The following is a 20,736-nucleotide window of genomic DNA, read 5'->3' as shown; positions in this document are numbered from 1 at the left end:
TTGAGAGTCATTCTAGAAGTAAGTCATGATTTTGGAAAGGGTGGGTTAAAATCCTTCAGAAGAGTTCAGTGAACAATTTTAATATTTATATATTTTGCCATTTATTGTTCAGAAAATTCATTTTAAAAAATTGAAAATCATAGCCTTGTCTTAGAAAGTATATTATGAGCTTTAAATGGAAAATCTAAGAAATTTTGTAAGCCAGAGTAATAAGTTCAGGATTACAAAACACAGTTACTATGACTTGGGTGATTACAGCCTAAAAAACTGTCACACATCAAGGTAATGAGAGTGGGTTTTCAGAGTTAATCCTCAAAATCTATCAAGACGTGTGTGTGTGTGTGTGTGTGTGTGTGTGTGTGTAATGAAGAGGGTTTGTTGTAAAGCTCATATTGAGTCAGAGAGGCAAAAGGACAATGAAAGATGAAAGTTATCATACAAGCCAGGACTAACTTGAAGAGTACCACAAAAGAGAAGGGTTGAAATACAAAGAGTCTCAGAATCATGTTAATGTCAACTTAAAACTTAAGAAAATTTTGCCTTCACAGCAGAAGCCCTAAGTTCCTATTACACACAAAAATCTTCTATGACCTTACAAAAATCCCATATCAGAATCTCTCTTCAAAGTCAAACTTTTGCCATTTGCTGATGATATGATAGTATACATATGTGACCCCCAGAAATTCTACCAGGGAACTTCTACAGCTGATAAATACCTTCAGTAGTATGGCAGAATATAAAATTAATTCAAAAAATCAGAATCCCTCCTATATACCGATGATAAACAGACTGAGAAAGAAATCAGAGAAACATCACATTTCACAATAGCCACAAACAACATAAAATATCTTGGGATAATTCTAACCAAAATAATGGAAAGACCTACATGACAAGAACTTTAAGTCTTCAACAAAATTTAAAGGATATCAGAAAATGGAAAATCTTCCATGCTCATGGATAGGTAGGATTAACAGAGTAAAAACTGAAATCTTACCAAAAGCAATCTACAGATTCAATGCAATACCCATCAAAATCTCAGCACAATTCTTCTTGAAAGAACAATACTAAATTTCATATGGAGAAACAAAAAGCCCAGGATAGCCAAAACAACCCTCTACAATAAAAGAACATCTGGAGGCATAACCATCCCTGACTCCAAGCTCTAATATAGAGCCATAGTAATGAAAACAGCTTGGTATTGACATAAAAACAGACAGGTGGATCAACAGAATCAAATCGAAGACCCTGATATTAATCCACACACCTATGAACAATTGATTGTTGACAAAGAAGCCAAAATTGTAAAATGGGAAAAGAAATTATCTTCAACAAATGGTGCTCGCATAACTGGATGTCAACATGTAGAAGAATGCAAATAGATCCATATCTATCCCCATGCACAAAACTCAAGTCCAAATGGATAAAAGACCTCAATATAAATCCAGCCACACTGAATCTGATAGAAGAGAAAGTAGGAAGCCTTAAACGCATTGGCACAGGAGACCACTTCCTAAATATAATACCAGTAGTACAGAAACTGAGAGCAAAAATAAATAAATGGAACCTCCTGAAATTGAGAAGCTTCTATAAAGTAAAGGACACAGTAAGACAAAAAGGCAGCCTACGCCGGGCGGTGGTGGCGCACACCTTTAATCCCAGCACTCGGGAGGCAGAGGCAGGCGGATCTCTGTGAGTTCGAGACCAGCCTGGTCTACAAGAGCTAGTTCCAGGACAGGCTCCAAAACCACAGAGAAACCCTGTCTCGAAAAACCAAAACCAAAAACAAACAAACAAACAAACAAACAAACAAAAAAAGGCAGCCTACTGAATGGGAAAAGATCTTCACCAACCCCACATCAGACAGAGTATTGATCTCCAAAATATATAAAGAACTCAAGAAATTAGACATCAAAATACCAAATAATCCAATTTTAAAATGGGGTACAGATCTAAACAGAATTCTCAAAAGAAGAATCTCAAATGGATATACACTTAAGGAAATGCTGTATATCCTTAACTCATCAGGAAAATGCAAATCAAAACAACTGTGAGATACAATCTTACACCTGTCAGAATTGCTAAGATCAAATACACTGATGATAGCTTATGCTGGAGAGGATGTATAATAAGGAGAACACACCTCCATTGCTGGTAGGAATGCAAACTTGTACTGTAGAAATCAGTATAGTGATTTCTCAGAAAACTGGGAATCAATCTACCTCAAGACCCAGCAGTACAACTTTGGGGCATACACCCAAAGGATACACAGTCACACCACAAGGACATTTGCTCAGTTGTGTTCACAGCAGCATCATTCCTAACTGCCAGAACCTGGAAACCACCAAAGAATGGATAAAGAAAATGTGGTACATGTACACAATGGAGTACTACTCAGTGGTAAAATACAATGACATCTTTAAATTTGCAGGCAAATAAATGGAACTAGAAAAAAAAAATCCTGAGTGAGGTAACTCAGACCCAAAATGACAAATATAGTATGTACTCACTCGTAAGTGGATATCAGACATAAAAGCAAAAGATAACCATTCTACAGTCCACAACCCAGAGAAGCCAGAACCCTCTTCCAGAAAAAGTGGAAGCAGATGCAGAGATCTACAAATAATCACTGAGCCGAGCTTCTGGAGTACAAATGAAGGGATGGAAGAGTGATAATATATGCAAGGATGTCAAGATCATGATGGAGAAACTGACAGAATCAGCTGACTTGAGCTAGTTGGAGATCACTGACTCCAGACTAACAAATGAGGAACCTGCATAAGATCGAACTATGCCCCCTGAATACAGGTGACAGTGGTGTCGCTTGGGCAGTATATAGGGTCACTGGCAGTGGGATCACAATCTAACTCTAATGCATGAATTGACTTTGTGAAACCCATTCTTTATGCAGAGCCTAGGCATGGGGATGAGACTTGGTCCTGCCTCAAAGAGGCCATGGGACAGACTTAGTTGACTTCCCAGGAGAGACATTACCCTCTCTGTGGAGCAGATGGCAGGTGGAGTGGCGGGAGGTAGGGAGCAAGAGGAGAGGAGGGAGAGGGAACTAGGATTAGTATGTTAAAAAAATGAATAAATAAAATTAATTATAAAAAAGAATATCTTTTCAGTGTTAGAAACTTCTAATTTAAATAACAATGACTCCTTTAATATAACCTTGCTTATTCTTGTTTTAGGTTTATTTTACTCTTCTTTTTCTCATTTCTTAAACTGGGAATTTAAGATATTTTTAGTCTTTCATCTTTTCATTGTATACACACTCAGTGCTATGAATTTTACTCTCAGCATTGATTTAAGTTACATTCTACAATTTTGGTACATTGTATTTCCATGTCATTATAGTTAGCTTTTCTTTTTTTATTAAGAAAAAGCATGGCTGTCTTGAACTTACAACATTCTGTCTCTTGAGAACAGGAATTATAGGTATTCATTACCATTCTTGGCTTCTGGTTTTATCTTTTTCTACTGATATCTTTAAAATCTATCTATAACATTATATTGAATGAGAATAGATTGAAGAGTGTAACAAGTATACTTCATCCAGTCTATACCTGGAAGTTTGCACATCTTCATTCTTTTTAGCTCCTGTCTAAATTTATTTTCTCAAAGTCCTGTGCTTCCAATTTTTTTTTGGAATTGGACATTTATTTGGTGTTATAGAGGGGAAGGAGAAGGGGAGAAGTGGGGGGGAGAGAAGGAGAGGGAGAGAGAAAGAGAGAGAGAAAGAGGGAGGGAAAGGGAGGGGGAGAGAGAGAGGGAGAGGGAGGGAGGGGGAGAGAGAGAGAGAGAGAGAGAGAGAGAGAGAGAGAGGGAGAGAGAGAGGGAGAGAGAGAGGGAGGGAGGCAGGCTGCCTCTCTGAGAAAGCCAAATTATTTTTTTCAGAATAAAATATGAACTGTTATAAGAATAACCATATGACAAATGTATAGATTATTCATTTTCCTACCACATCTGTAAGGCATTAATTTGAAAAAAGAGAAAGTTAATATAATTTACAATCTTAAAAGATTTTATTTACTGCACTCTCCTAGAGCAAAAAGGGCAATAAATAAAATAGAAAGTATAATAATAAATAAAAATAATTAAACAATAAACTAATTAATAAAAATAAAATAATAAAAATAAAAGTTTGGAGGTAGCTCTATGGATGATTATCTATCTGTAGGCCAAGTAATAAGGCAAATTGGTTAGCACTAAGGATGTATCTATTTTTCTACAAATGATTAAGTATTCATCATATCTGGTATCCCATTACTTTGGTTACAGGGAGCTGTTTTTTCCAGTACTTGCACTTTTTCAGTGTTCCTGCCTGAATTTTAGCCATTTTTCTATTTATTAGCATTTCAAAAGGTTAACAGATTAAATTCAAGATGTGTAACTTTTGAGACCAATTAAAACTTTAATCAGTTTGTTATACTACTTGTTAGTTATAGAAAAGAAACGATTAACAAAAAAGTTGAAAAGACTGACGAAAATGTGGCTTTCTGAGAATTAGTTGAGTTTGGTCATTTTTTTCTGTTTACTCCAGTACACCTAGGAAACTAGATTTGTATACAGGCAAATAGAAAATACCTGAGTCATCTGAAACCAAACAGAAACATTATTCTGAGTTTTGTTTTGTTTTTGAGACTGTTTTACTTTGTAGCCCAGGCTGCTCTGGAATTCACTATATAGTCCAGGTTGGCCTTGAATTCACAGCAATTCTCCTGCATTCGTCCCAAGTGCTGATAGCTGATATTACAGGTGTGAGCCACCATGTCTGGGACCTAAAATGGCTTTAAACACTTATATAAGCAATCACTAAAAGATCCAAGATGCAGAGTAGAGAGCATGAATGGATCCTAATTACCGCTTCATTTAAAAAAAAAAAAAAGAAACAGCCGGGCGGTGGTGGCGCACGCCTTTAATCCCAGCACTCGGGAGGCAGAGGCAGGCGGATCTCTGTGAGTTCGAGACCAGCCTGGTCTACAAGAGCTAGTTCCAGTACAGGCTCCAAAACCACAGAGAAACCCTGTCTCGAAAAACCAAAAAAAAAAAAAAAAAAAAAAAAAAGAAAGAAAGAAAGAAAGAAAGAAACAAAAACAAAGGAAAATAAAGTTATACACACACTAAAAAGGATATCCAGATTAGAATAGGCAAAGAAAATGAAAAGGATATTCCTCTATATGCTGTCTTTTCAGTTCTATTTTAGTTATTTCAGAACAGCATTTTATAAGAAATATGGACAGAAAGAAAATGCTAAAAATTCTGAAAAAGAAACTCATTGTTGAGGTACAATTTGTGGAAAGTAAAACCTTGTCAAAAGTGCTTGTGAGCCTAGAGCATGGAAGATAGTTCATGGTGCCGAGAAAAAGAAAATCCATTCATCTGCCACGTGTGATGGTTAATGCTATCAACTTGACAGAATCTAGAAACAGCTAGAAGACAAACCTCAGGGAATGTTTGTGAAGGAGTTTCTAGATTGGGTTAGTTCTGTTTCCTGGCTGCCAATGCAATGTGACTGCAAGCCTCAAGTAGCTGACATCGTGACTTCCAGGCCACGATGGCCTATCTCCTTCAAACTGTGACCACAAATAAATGCATCCTTAAGTTGCTTATTGTCAGGTATTTTTTTTCAATGAGAAAAATAACTAATATATAGTACTTTTTCTCTTTTTTTCCATACGATATATTTGATCATGTTTTAACCCTTCCCCAAGTCTTCTCAGCTCTTTCCCATTTCCCTATTCAACCAGCTTTAAGTTCTTTTTCCCTTTTAAAAAGACCCACAAAAACAAAAATCAAAACAAAAGCCAGTAAGACAAAAATGCCAAAAAAAGCAACATTGAGGAAATTATTGAGAATTGAATAAAAGCATTAATTATCTTTCTATACAGTTGGCCAAAAGATATCTTTTACTCAACTACTCTAATGGCTTCCTACCTAAACAGCAGTCTACTTTAAATTTTCAACAGCTCTAAATGAAGGAATTATTTCATATGTACAGAAAGCTTGTCTTTTAACTTCCAAACTTTGCATATATACTAATTTGATAGCTTATCTTCATTGTCAGCTTTACTAAATTTAGAATGACTTAAAAGATATACTCCTGGGAACTCGTGAGAGCTTAGCTGAAGAAGACCCACCATTAATATGGGCAGCACTATCCCAGGGGCTGTGGGCCCAGGCTGAATAAAAAGGGAAAAAGGATAGAGGGCCAGTAAGATGCCTTTAATGGGTCAAAACATTTGTTGTACTAGCCTGGTGACCTGAGTTTGATTTTTGAAACTCATGGTAGGAGAGAAACAAGTCAAAGCTGTCCTCTAACCTCTACATGCATACCATGGCATGCATGTGCCCGCAATACACACACACACATACACACACGATGATGATGATGATAAATATATAATTAAATGTAAAAAAAAATGCTGGTGATCCAGAATTCATCTTTCTCTTCTTAATGAATTACCAGGTACTATAACTAATCACCTCACGCTCATGTGTTCAATGGTATAATGTATCCACAAGTTGAGAGTAAAAATAAACTTTCTTAAGTTGTTTTCTATCAGGTACTTTGTCATAGCAACAAGGGAAGTTATACAGAACACTGGTACCTGGAGTGGTGGTGTTGCTATAATAAACATGACTATGTGGTTCATGTGCCTTTTAAACTGGTTTGTAGGGAGAATGTACAAGAGTTTAGAGTTATGAGCTACAAAAACCCCTAGAATAATGTGAACAGAACTTAATGGGCCATTATGGTGGGAATCTAGGAGACCAAAATGCCAAGAGAAATGCATAGTGAAAGCCTACTTCAAGAGATTTCAGAAGAAAACAAGGACTCTACTGAAAACTTGAGCTAACGGTCATTCTTGTTACATTCTGGGGAAAAAAATCTGGTTGCATTCTGTTCACTACCTCAAAACTTGACTGAGACTAAATTTAAAAAAATGATGGGCTAAGATGTTTGGTGGAGGAAATTTCAGGCCAATTTAACATCTAGGCAATGATATGGTTACTTTATTGATCTTAGCACTATTAAGAGAGCAGTGATCTATAAAAAGCAAGCAATTTAGTGAGAAGCATGAACAAGTTTCAAGTCATAGACAAGGTGTGTTTAGAGAAATGAACCTTTAAAAAGAAACCTCACACTTTTGTATCGGGATTATAGAATAGGTACTCTGAAGTCTTAGGACTCCATCCACCAAATGCTCCAACATGTAGAAATGCAAATTCAATGGAATGAGAGAGGTGAGTTGAAAATGCCACTGAGGTGGGTTCTTGGTTCAAAAACAACTTCCTGTGAAGTGCCTTCCCTATTTCAGCAGCCAAGATTTTGTATAGAGTCCATTACAACTGTTGTACGTAGGGGCCAGACTATATCATGATCTGGCAACAGAATTTGGCAGCATAAACCACATGATACTGATTTTTGCAGTCATACAAAATACAAGAGTGTAGAGGTCATGGAAGTTTCCAAAACTGATGAGGCTATGACGCATGTGAAAGAGTAAGATTCCAATCAAGGAGACCGTGAGAAGTCACTGTAGAAAAATACTGAGGCCCAAATTGCAATGCAGACCATAGAATGCTAGAGATGCAAAGATCATGAAACATGCACCAAGGATAGCTGAAGGCAAAAAGTGGCGTTATCCCAATAGATAAATTACATGTGCTACAGGGAGAAGAACTGGAGGGGCAGGGCTTCCCAAGCCCATTGGAGCCCACATGATCACAAGTTCCAGATGTTAGATATGGAGCTACAGGATCTGATGTTGTCCTGATGAGTTTCAGTCTTACTTTTGGCCAATTTTTCCTTGTTATACCTCAAGTTCTCCCATTTGGAATGGGAGTGGTTTACACATATGCAAAATATAAGATGGAAGGGGCATCGAGGCTTGCACTAAGGTTGTGTCATTGTACACTGAAAGTGATTTGTTTTGTTTGTTTTAGTTAAAACTCTGTACTTAGATGTCTCAACAATGTTTTGTTAAGACTTTTAAGGGGACTTTTGAAGATGGATTAGATATATTTTGCCATATGAGATGAACCTGAGACTTTAAGGGCCAAAAGTGAAATATTAGTGTTTAAAGTGATAGTTCGGTATCAAGTTGACAAGGAGAGGACTTGTTAATCTTTAATCTTAATGGTTATTAGAATTACCTTAGAACATATACCTCTGGATACATTAGTGAGGGCGTTTCCAGGTAAAGATGGAAAGATCATCTTGAACATGAGCCACACCATCCTGTAAACTGGTGTGATTTATCTCTCTGTGTTTCCAGACTGCATATGATCTATTGTTTTATGCTCCTGCTGCTTCAGTCAACAGCTGCTACTGCCACTGCTTCCATGTATGTTACATGGAACACTATGATGTTACAGCCATGAATAAAGTAACTAATACAAATATTTGTATCTGTCTATAGTTCGTTTTTCTATAAGTAATACTCAATTGCTTTCTTTCCCTTTACTTGAAAATGTTTGAAAAATAGTCTACAACCTATGTCTTCTTTTTCACTTATAGTCTGTCTTTGCTTGGCTTCTATGACAGACATCTTAAACAGGTCACCTATTTGCATGTTTCCCAACCCTTGTCTGTGTGTTACATCCCTCTTGAAACAACTCCTTTGGCTTCTAAAAGCTTTGTTCTGGTTTCCTATATTATCATCTAACAATCTGACTATTTTATAAATGATGGTAGTTTCCTGGAGTGCCTTACATTCTTGAGGCTTCAGAAACAGCATCTTTTCTCTCTTTCCACTCTGGAGCATTTTGTAAAGTTTGAGATTTGGGAGAAAGGAAGAACAGTAGAAAAGAAAAATAAGGGTTAAGAATAGAAAAGCATGCATGAAAATGCCATAATGAAACCCTTTATTTTATACAACCAATATATATATATATATAAATAAAAGAAAAACATTGGGAAAAAATTAAATAATAGAAGAAAATAAAATCAGAAAATAAAAAAGTCCTGCCAACCAAATATATTAATATAAAAGATGACCAACATTGACGTGACTATCTCTACTGTCTCTTTCTCTTTTCCTGTAGTCTCAGTAACATTCTCTTTAGCTAAAAAAATTAGAAAAGTTTGTTTTTTCTTTACCTCACTCTGTAACATCTTATCAATCATTAAATCTTAGCATGTCAATTGCTAAAATAATCTTCTAAATCAACATTCCTTCCCCATCTCAGAAATTATTTTCTAAGTTTAGGACAGTCCTTCAAACCTAGAATACAACAGTAGCTTCCTAACTGACTGTAATTGTCTTCAAATTTATCCTCTTCCTAACTGCTATAGAGACTTATCTAAAATAAAAATTGGATCGCATTGCTTTGTTCTAAGACTTTAATAGGTGTCCTTTGTTCCTAAGGCCTTTACTAATATCCTTGTCAAGGCCAACATGACCCGCCACAATTAAGCAGCATCTATTTCTAGTGTGATCCCTCTCCATACTCTGCCCCAGTTTTATGTCAAACAATGCTAAACCTGTGTTCTTACTCCCATGATTTACATGCTCAAACTATCTTTTCAAGATCCTTCATCAAAAATACTTTTTAATTTTTGAAACCGCTCTTTGCCCCATCTACTGCAAGAATGAAGACCATTCTCAGGAATCAGACGGTCGACATTCCAGAAAATGTGGACATCACTCTGAAGGGGCGCACAGTCATTGTGAAGGGCCCCAGAGGAACCCTCCGGAGGGACTTCAATCACATCAATGTAGAGCTGAGCCTTCTTGGGAAGAAGAAGAAGAGGCTCCGGGTTGACAAATGGTGGGGCAACAGGAAGGAACTGGCCACCGTCAGAACCATCTGCAGCCACGTTCAAAACATGATCAAGGGTGTTACGCTGGGCTTCCGCTACAAGATGAGGTCTGTGTATGCTCACTTCCCCATCAATGTCGTTATTCAAGAGAATGGGTCTTTGGTTGAAATCCGAAATTTCTTGGGTGAAAAATACATCCACAGGGTTCAGATGAGGACAGGTGTTGCTTGTTCTGTCTCTCAAGCCCAGAAGGATGAATTAATCCTTGAAGGAAATGATACTGAACTTGTTTCAAACTCGGCGGCTCTGATACAGCAGGCCACAACAGTTAAGAACAAGGATATCAGGAAGTTTTTGGATGGTATCTATGTGTCTGAAAAGGGAACAGTGCATCAGGCTGATGAGTAGACCTAAGTTACCAGTTCCAGAAACAAGATCCTGAATTTTAATATGATTTGGGGTGTCTTTTGGGACAATAAAAGACTTGTATTGATAAAAAAAATTTTGAAACTTCCTAAGATATAGAAAAAGAGGGTCAGTGGTAGGTTACACAAGCAAAAAAACATTTGCTGCTAAGCCTGACAATCTGAATTTGACCTTTGAGACCCATATAGAGATGGAAGGAGAGAACTGAGCACCTCAAGCTTTCCTCTGACCTCTACAACTCTGTGGTGTACACACACACACACACACACACACACACACACACACACACACACTAAGTTACTTTATTAACAGAAAAATGAATGCAACCAAAAAGCCTATTTCAGGGAGGCAAATATCACATGGTGTACACACACAGACTCTAAATACACGAATGAATAAGCCAATAAACAAATACATCTTTTAAAAAGAGTAAAAAGAGGAAATTGTGAGTTTTCTTGGCATACATACTTGAGTTAACGGTTTGTTTTTTGTGTGGGAGATGGCCTAACCATTTTAAAAAAGATTTATATTTTTGTATGTATGAGTGCTTTATTTGCATGTATGTTTGTATATTATGTGTATGCTTGGTGCTTAGGGAGGTCAGAGGACATTGGATTTCCTGGAACTGGAGTTACAGATAGTTTTGAATCACCACATAGGTGCTGGGAATGGAAGTTGAGTACTCTCTAAGAGTATCAAGTGCTCTTACCTGCTGAGCCATCTGTTTCCAGTTCCCCAACCTTTTTATTTATTTATTTTTTCCTGAGACAGGGTTTCTCTGTGTAGTCCTGGAACTTGCTCTGTAGGTCAGGCTGTCCTTGAACTCACAAGAGATCTGCTTGCCTCTGCCTCCTGAGTCCACCACCACTGCCCTGCTTAACCTTTTTTTTTTTTAAAGATACTGTCTGAATGTGTAGCTCTAGTTGGCCTAAAAACTTGTCAATCTAATGCCTCTACCTCCCTAGTGTTGAGATTATATGTATATGACACCATATTCAGCTTTTACATTTTTATTTTTCTGGCTCATTTATTTCTTATCACCTCTGGATTACAGTTAAATGGTTAAAAAAAATCAAATAAGAATAATTTGTAACACATAAAATTTTGTTCAATTGCCTTTTCAGAGTCCATAATATTTTGTATTGGAATACACTCATGCCCATTCATTTATGCAGCTTACTTTTTGATTATTGTATAAAAAAAAACACTGTAAAATTTAGAGGTCACCATTTTCTCACCTCTTAAATCCTGTGGGAGAGGAAATCCGAAGAAACTAAGGATTGCTTTTTCTATGTGTAAAACTTCACAATGCATCTCTCAGCTGAGGAGATTCAAACAGATGGAATCATCTAAGGGTTCTTCACTCATCCGGAACCTCTGACCAAGATAGCTGTACTCAGGCTGAAACCATCATCAGGGCATTTATATGAGGCCTTTATGGTCTCAGTAGTATATCAGTCATTTTCTCATTGCTATGAGCAAAAGATGAGTGGAAAGATTTATTTTGGTTCTTGGTATCAGTCATGACAAAGAGTTTGGAAGGATAGAGAAATTAAATTCAAGGCATCCAAAAAAAAGGGGCTGAGGAGTAGGAGTAGGAAAATGCCAAGGGCAGGCCAGTAACAAACCTAAAAAGAGAGAGACAAAGACAGAGGGACACACAGACACACATGGCTGGGGGTGTGTGTGACTTGCTAACAAGCTTTTTCCTTTCCCCTATAGTCTATCAGAGTACTCAGCCCATGGGATTGTACTAACTATATTCAGAGTAGGTCTTTCCACCTTATTCTTTCCTAGTTCCTTGAAAATCGGATCAAATAAATTATTAATATTAACTACCATGGGGGGCCATGGGTCAAAACATTTGGTGGTACCAGGAATTAAATGTAGAACCAAGTGCTCTATCATTGAACTACAGTTCCAGCTCTAGGTAGACTTCTCACATGACAGCTCAAAACTGTTCAACTTAACAAGGCAGTAGCTGTATCACCTTTTATGACTTAGCCTCATAAGTAAACTTACTCTATTGTACTTAAGAGATCACAAACTCATTCAGATTTAAGTCAGGGATATAAGCCCTATGTCTTGATGACAGGAGTACCAAGAATTTGCAGCTATGTTTATACCCCCAGTTAAGGTTTTCACATCATCTATAGTAAGGACCCACAATTATTATTCTGACCTAAACAGAGGAACATATAGGTATGTAACCATGCAAGTTTTACAAAGGACTGTAATCGAGGTCCTGACCATAAAAAAATTTAATACCTTCCTGTTTATTTCTGATGAAAATACAGATGATGTACCTTAGCAGTAGTATGCATGTGCAATGTCTGAGATTTTATTTTCCCAGAACTACAAAAAGATAAAATATGTCATAGGAGTAACTTTTAAGAATATAGAGAGGCCGGGTGGTGGTGGTGCAAGTCTTCAATCCCAGCACTCAGAAGGCAGAGGCAGGCGGATCTCTATGAGTGTGAGGCCAGTCTGGTCTGCAGATCAAATATCAGGACAGGTTCCAAAGTTACAGAGAAACCCTGTCTCGACCCCCACACACACCAAAAAAGAAGAATCAAGAGAGATTGGGGTGTAGTAACATACACTTATAACATCAGCACTTAGGCAGCTGAGGAGGATAATAAAGCTAACCTGCCTTTTCTTCTTCTTTCCCTCTTATTTTTTTGGAGGAGGGCATGAGACAGGGTCTCATATAGCCAAATCTGGCCTTGAATTCCTAATCATCCTGCCTCAACTGCACAAGTGGTATGATCATAGTATTATATCATCATATCCAGCTCTACATTTTCTTTTATTGGTGTCTTACCAAGGTGACTTTACAGCACTTTGATTCTATATTACCTTCTGACTTGGTTAGAGAGAATATAACAGAGGTACAGTGTAAGTTCTAAGTCTAGGCCTCAAGAAGCCTTTCTGCTTCTCATACTTATAAACCTTCCTAGACACTATAAACAAGTCAGGGCTAGTTGCTGTTAGATGAATGAATAACAGATAGCCTAGAGTTCCTATCCTTTATTTCTGTCCCAATTGTCAGATACCCTACCTTTGAAGCAGCTTCCTGCTTTACTGTAGTTGATCATAGGCATAATGGGGATTACCTGAGAATAGCAAAACTGCTCAACTGAATCCAACCTACTTAATAAAACCACAGGTACCAACTACTTTTCTAACTAGTGATATAACATAGTTAACTGGTAGAACTCAGAAGACAATTATTGATTATCTGTGATTACTATTAGTGAGTTAATTTAGATACAAGCTAAACTTACAAAGTAGAGACCTTTACTAGGATCAAATAAGGAAGATGATAACTAATGCTATGATCATGGAATGGTAAAACACTTGGTCAAAGATGAGACCACAAACGTGAAGTGGTCTCATACTATCTAAGGCCAAGGCAATTATAAGATTTTTCCCAGACCAGAGATAATGGCATCTGCAACAATCAGTTAACTAGAACATCAATGCTAACATCATAATTTCTCATCTCAAGAGTTTTAAGCTCCATCATGAGAACTCAGCATTGCTATTAGAATCCTTCTCTTTTTTAGTTATAATCACCTTCTATTTCCATCAGTGTTACCCTTCAATACATTCCAGTAAAGACAGATACCAACTCAAAAAGATTAATTATACACATGTAACTATAACATATTTTTTGTTTTCAAAACAAATATACCAAAACACATACATCCAATTACAAGCTTGTTTCTGAGAAAGCCTCTAGAGTAGCAAATGTTTGTTGCAGCAATATAGTCTCTCTAAATACACAGGACAGTTTTTTTTTTTTTTTTTTTTTTTTTGGTTTGGATTTGCCTTCTGTTCCTTTGGCACAGTATTTCTTCAAATAAAGGTCAACAGAGACATTTTTCTCTTTGAGAATGAATTTACGTTTTGGAAGCAATCAAATGTTATTCTAAGTACATTCAAGCGAAGATGCCATTAAGGTGTGTGAAACCAGTTTTAATTAGAAACAAGGCAGGAAAACATATTTCAAGGCTAATTTATAATTTCAATTGTATGACTCAACTGTCTTAGCTATCAGGCTAAAATTCAAATGAGTACACACATACACAAAACAAGTAAGCAAGCAAAACCAAACCTTAAATTCTCTATAGCTCAAAATGCAAACTTTAAGTTTCTAGACTATGGATTTGAGGAACTTTACAATGTGGCCAGAGCTAGCTTTTCATCTCACTTTCCTTATACAGTCTCCTCTTCTGTGACATTAAGCCTTCACTTAAGTGCCCCATTTTCATGTTTTGGTGCTATTTTAAAATTAATTTTATTTCATGTGTATGAGTGTTTGCCTGCATACATGTGTGTGTGCCATTGCCATGTGTGTGTGCAAGCATGCGTGTGGGTGAATGTGTATGTGTGTGTGTGTGCTACGTGAGTGACTGGTGCCTGCTGGAATCACAAGGGGGTATTGAGTTCCCTGAAATTGTAGTTACAAATGGTTGTGAGCCACTATGTGGATCCTGGGAACAGAACCCAAGTCCTCTGCAAGGGCAAGTGCTCTTAACCTCTTAAGTCATCTTTCTTTTTTTTTTTTTTCACTTTATACAGGTTTTATTTATAGTTAAATTTACAATCATATACACAAAATTTCACATATGCAAATATTTGGTTTAAAGTACTTGCATTGTGTGAAAACTCATTGCTTATTATGTCTGCCTATATTGTTGGCTGTTTTAGACTTTAAACTCCTAAAAGACTTATGCCTAATCCAAAAGAATATTTTCATTGCTAGAGGACTGACATTATGAATTGCGATACCTATTTTGGGACATGTGCAACTGGTTATAAAATATTAATATTACTCTTTTGACTACTCTGAAAACAGATAGCATCATCATCATCATCATCATCATCATTATTATTTTGGTTTTTCAAGACAGGGCTTCTCTGTAGCTTTGGAGCCCGTCCCAGAACCAGCTCCTGTAGACCAGGCTGGCCCCGAACTCACAGAGATCCGCCTGTCTCTGCCTCCCAAGTGCTGGGACTAAAGGCGTGCGCCACCACTGCCCGGCCAGATGGCATTATTTTATAATATTAAAAATAGTAAGGCCGGGCGGTGGTGGCGCACGCCTTCAATCCCAGCACCCAGGAGGCAGAGGCAAGCGGATCCCTGGGAGCTCGAGGCCAGCCTGGTCCACAAGAGCCAGTTCCGGGACAGGCACCAAAGCTACAGAGAAACCCTGTCTCGAAAAACCAAAAAAAAAAAAAAAAAAAAAAAAAATAGTATACTGAGTTAGGTACTTTTCAAAATAGTGATGGTTATGTATGTATTCATTTGCAGTAATCGTCAGTCACATGGTGATACTATAGTTTGCAATTTTTAATTTTAGGGGGTTTCCGCATTTTCAGTTCTTTATTAGCTTTATTTCTTTTTATAGTAGTAGTTTTCAGCTGATCAGGAAGTTTGGCACTCATTCATTTAGCCAGGTAGGGATTTTCACTCAGCTTTCACAGATCGGGATGCTAAGGAACTGGATGTTTGGAGATCTAGAAGAGACTAACAGAAGAAAGAAACAGAAGACACTTGTACCTGTTAGCAGTACTGTCCCTTCCATACTGAGTTCTCCTGGCAGCTGTTAATTGGATGCATTTGTGCACATTCCTCTCCTGGACCACTCTCTATGTCCATATCATCTCTATTCCTGGCCCATATAGTGCCCAAAACTGTGACTCTGATACTTACTAAATGAAGTAAATAATTCCTTTGGTAGTTTAGTGACTTTGAAAATAACTTTAAAAAGTACAGTTCCAAAAATATTCCGAGTAGTAAATAACTAATTTCTAACACATATTTAAAGGATGAAATTATGGAATGCCATGAAGCAACTGCTTTGCAGTCATACCTAAGAAGGATTGATACTCAAATATTGAACAGAAACAAAAAGTTCCAGCAATAGTCCATTCTACATTGATGACAGATCACACTGTGTATAAAATATGATGGATGTCACTGTATTTTAGACAGCAGGGTTCTGTGTTTTAAAAATTCTCCCCCAAATAATACCTAAGAGCAAATGCTACTTTGATAAGATATAGGCATATAACGAATTATTTCAAAGAATAAAGATTCTAGAGCTAGGCATGTTTCTTGGTTACTTTTCTATTGCTACTTAGGGAGGGAAGGGTCTATTTCAGCTTACACTTCCAGGAAACATCAATGAGAGAAGTCAGGGCAGGATCTCAAGGCAAGGACCTGGAGGCAGGACTTGATGCAGAGTTCATGGAAGAATGCTGTTTACTGGTTTGCTTTTCTCAAGGCTTTCTCAGTCTGCTTTGTTGTACACTCTAGGTTGGTATCACCAGTAATGTGCTGAACCCTACATTAATCCATAATTAATAAATTGTACCATAGGCTGGCTCACAGGACAATCTGGTAGGTGTATTTTTTCACTTGAGGAACCTTCTTGCCGAGTTGACATAACTAACCAGTTTTTCATTTGAGGTACCTTTTGTCAAGTTGACATAAAACTAACCAGTATAGCACAGTAGCTGTGAATTTGTAATCCCAGAATTTGGGAGACTAATAGGTTCCTAAGTTTGAGGTCAGCCTGAGCTATACAATAAGAGCCCATCTTAAAAAAAAAAACAAAAAAAAAAAAACAAAAAAAACAACCCCTTTTGGGTGAAACTAAAACCAACACAATAATAAATTGAGAATATTTTCAGAACACTGGTATGATGAAATGTAAAAATTGCTATTGCTATAAGTCAAAATGTTTAAGCATCAGCAATTCTATATGGTTCAATATATTTCAGGATTTTGTTCACATACAAAAACAAGCAAACAAAAAATTCCTTCCTTTGGTTTTCTTCTTTCATCTCCAAAGTCAATACTCACTTTAGAGAGCTTAAATTCCAGTGAGGTATCCAATCTTTCAATATATACCTCAAACTTCTAGGTCAGATCTGAGAACCAAATTTCTAATCCACTAGCAAACCATTTTATCATAGTGGCTTTGTTTCAGGTCTTAATCTTATAAAACAAAGTCCCTTAACAAGATTTCCTGATTCACGGGCATTTATTCTTTCCAAATGTTATTCTAATTATAAGACTTGGTGTAACACAGTTTGGGTACAATAAGCTACCTTTATTAATTCTAGGAATGAATGGCAGAACACTCCTGCAAATCAAGTTCCCAGATGAAAGTACAAGGCCAATCCTGTAAACATGCTCTTTCAAAATAAAGCCTACTATGATAACACATTTTTTCTTTTGCAAAGATGCCAATCATTAGCCTAGCTGGGTACCCAGATTTTCTTCTCAGACTTAAAAACAGGTATACAAAACTGTGACAGTGCTGATCAGGAGATTAAAGGAAGAAGAAAGGAGAAACACCTACCCTCCCCAAGCATGGTAGCACAAGCTCCAAATCCTGAAGTTGGGAGGCAGAGGCATAAGGATTACTCTAAGTTCAAGGCAAGCCTGAGTTGCATAAGACCCTGGGACTTGGGGGCAAGGAAAGAAAAGAGAGAGAGAAATTCCTATCCCCTCCCTAATAACAAGAAATGGCAATAACTGCTTCCTGAGAGAGGCAAAGGCAGAACCAGAGCCATGTTTGGACCCATAACGGATACTGTGTGGTGCCTAGGTTTAAATCCCAAGTGTGTGAATTTGGCTAGTTAACCAAACAAACCTTTATCTTGAGAAGTAAGCTATTCACATGGGCTGTGGCCATTAATCACTTGTATTCCTTGATTAAACTCTGTATGGCTTCCAAACCTCTTTCAGGATTACACAGCTGTCAGAGGTGGTGCCAACCTTTTTTAACTCCACCTGTGTCCCTTCAGTCTCTGTTACCCAACAATTGGTGTCTCTTTCCAGTGCCTGTAGCATGGTCTTTTCTTCTCCCATGGCTTTGTATATACTATCCTATCCTCTTTACTCTGAACTGCTCATCATTATTCTACCTTACTAAATAGATCACTCTTACTCACATCAGGTTTCAAGTCCATCAACATTTCCTCAGGGCAGCCTTCTCTCACTTGCTTCAGAGTGGCTAAGAACCTTTGTTATTTGCTTTTCAGTGCCAGTAATTTGTCCTTTTTAAAAATCAATGTGAGCACATTAGAGTATATTTTTAACATGCCTACTATACTTTATGAAAGTAAGACTCATCTGTGTCATTCATGTTGATAACTCTAGAGCCTAATACAGCATTTATTACATAATGAATACTCAGTAATTGTATAAATGAAAGATTAATGAGGACCTACTTAAAGGCCATGTGATTGGAATGTGAATAACTTCCCCTTTCCCCCAAATGCATATAAATATACCTCCTGAGTCTAAAACATAGGACACAAGATAGACCAGTAGTTATAATGTTTAATTTTTTCTTTTTGGCAGTACTGGAAGTAGAGCCCAGGGCCTTATGCATGGTAGGCAAGTAGTCTACCAGTGAGTTACACCTCCAGCCACAGCCTAATGTTTGAAAGAAGCACTGTATTTGACAGATATTCTGATTTGAAGAAAACTTAAAATCAACAGTAGAAAATTCAGGGCTGCTCTGGGTACTGGATATAGCCATTCCCAAAAGCAACAGCAATCTGTGGCCTATTCATATACAAGAAAACTCTTTGTTTCTTAGGCTAACTTAAGTTAGATCTGACATGTGTTCCTAAAAGTCCAGCTATAAAACTGGCCAGAACTAGACATAGAGTTGGTACAAAGAACAAGAGAAAGCCTATCAGCAAATCTAATTTGTGGTGACTACTAGTCCACAGAGTCCTTAATAGCTCCTCAGATGAACAGGCTTGGTTATGCTATATGAAAAAAAGATGAGCTAGGTGTGATGGCACATACTTAAAATCCCAGGATTTGGTAAGTGGGTATGGAGGATCACAAGTGCAACCCAGGCATGGGGTAATGAGCTCTAGACTATCCTGAATACAATGATACCTTGTCACAAAACGAGGAGGAGAATAAAAGACAGGAAAAGGAAAACGAACTGCCCTAGCTGGGAAGCACAGCAAGTATTCAGGCTGGTTATTATCTTAAAAACTAATGTATTAGTGGAAACTAAAACAGAAACTAGATCCCCAATAAGCTAGTGAAAGAAAAAGTAGTTGTTAGTAGCAAGTACAGGGTTCTCTGAAAATATGAGTCTCTGAACTTATTTGCAGACTTATTTTTATTCTAATCATTCAATTTATTTATTGAGAAAATTACAGAAATATTATATGAAGAAGCAGCTAACATGTCTCATGGGATTTTTTTAAAAAAGCAAATCCAGTAACTGCTTAAGTTTCTGTCAACAGGAAAATAGCTACATAGAATAAGATCTATTCAGACTCTGGAATACTTGCAGAAGTTAACAACAATGAAATATGTCTACATATTAATTACAATGGGGTAAGAAACCCAAGTGGTATCATACAACCAAAGTCTTATGCTACATGTTTCTCAAGTAAGTTGAGAATGTGGGGGTTGAAGAAAAAACTCAGTGGTTAAGAGCATTAGCTGTTCTTTCGGATAAAACAAGTTAAATTCACAATCATCCAAAACTCCAGTTCTAGAGGATTGGATCTTTTTATCTTCACAACACCAAGCATGCATATGGTATAACACATATATGCAGGCAAAACACTCACATGTAAAATGAAATGAATAAATTCTAAATGAAATTTAAAAATTAAAGTGTGTTGGACAAAGAAGTTATTACAATTATTCTTGACCCAGGCTGTCAGAGGCTCCACCTTCATCACTAGAAGAACAGAATTTAACAAAGCTCATACTGGCTCTTGAACTTCCATTTGGAAATACACCCATTAGTTTTACTGGCACTTTATTGACCAAAACAAGTTGCATGGTCACATCTAATTTCAAACAGGAATGAACTTTTGCTTATGTATGCCTAAATAGCACACAGGCCAAATTAAATGCTCTCTCACTAGCACTCTCATGCCACCCTCTCAGTGTGTAATAATCAGTACAATATGTACTATGGAGATATTAATAGACACATGAAAAGAGAGAGCTAAGCTACATGCTTTGCAATGTAGAAAATATTCACTCATAATACCTCTATTTATGTAAATGAAAATGCTTATATGAAACAAATCTATATATTTACACACACACACTCAAAACTGAGAATGGACTAAGAACACCAGAAATAACCAAAAGGAAAGTAACTATTTGTATGTTTTAATTTTAGTTAAGAAAATATGACAAAATATTAATTACTGGTAAATTTAACTGATGGAGAGGATGTTCATCATATCACTCTTCTTCAAAATTTTTCACTGCATTACAATCCTTGAAAACAAGTGTTCAAAGAACCAGAAATGTTTCAGGTCACAGGTGAGAGACAGGGAAATAAGAAGTAAAAACATTTAAATAATGTGAATAAATTTGATTTTCTCTTTGGCAACTAAAGGGAAGAACATTCCTTTGTAACATAAAAGTATTAAGGATAATGAGTGAGTTTTCTTTTGAATTAGTTGCTTTGGCTACTGTCAAAAGAAAAAAATTAAAGTTTTACTAATAGAAAAGAAGTACC

General features: G+C 36.9%; 2 protein-coding genes across 4 annotated transcripts in view; one reads left to right on the top strand and one right to left on the bottom strand.

Moving 5' to 3' along the window:
• The window catches only part of Jade3 (jade family PHD finger 3), a 144,777-nt gene that overhangs the window by 87,403 nt on the left and 36,638 nt on the right, over positions 1 to 20,736 (bottom strand). The window lies entirely within an intron of this gene.
• On the top strand, positions 9,599 to 10,177 carry LOC130867751 (60S ribosomal protein L9-like). The gene has a single exon (XM_057759903.1). The coding sequence runs from the start codon at positions 9,599 to 9,601 to the stop codon at positions 10,175 to 10,177; it is 579 nt and encodes a 192-aa protein (XP_057615886.1).

This window comes from Chionomys nivalis, chromosome X (genome assembly GCF_950005125.1).
Source record: "Chionomys nivalis chromosome X, mChiNiv1.1, whole genome shotgun sequence".
NCBI lineage: Eukaryota > Metazoa > Chordata > Mammalia > Rodentia > Cricetidae > Chionomys > Chionomys nivalis.
Note: the sequence above shows the minus strand (reverse complement) of the source record. Positions and strands in the feature narration are given on the sequence as shown.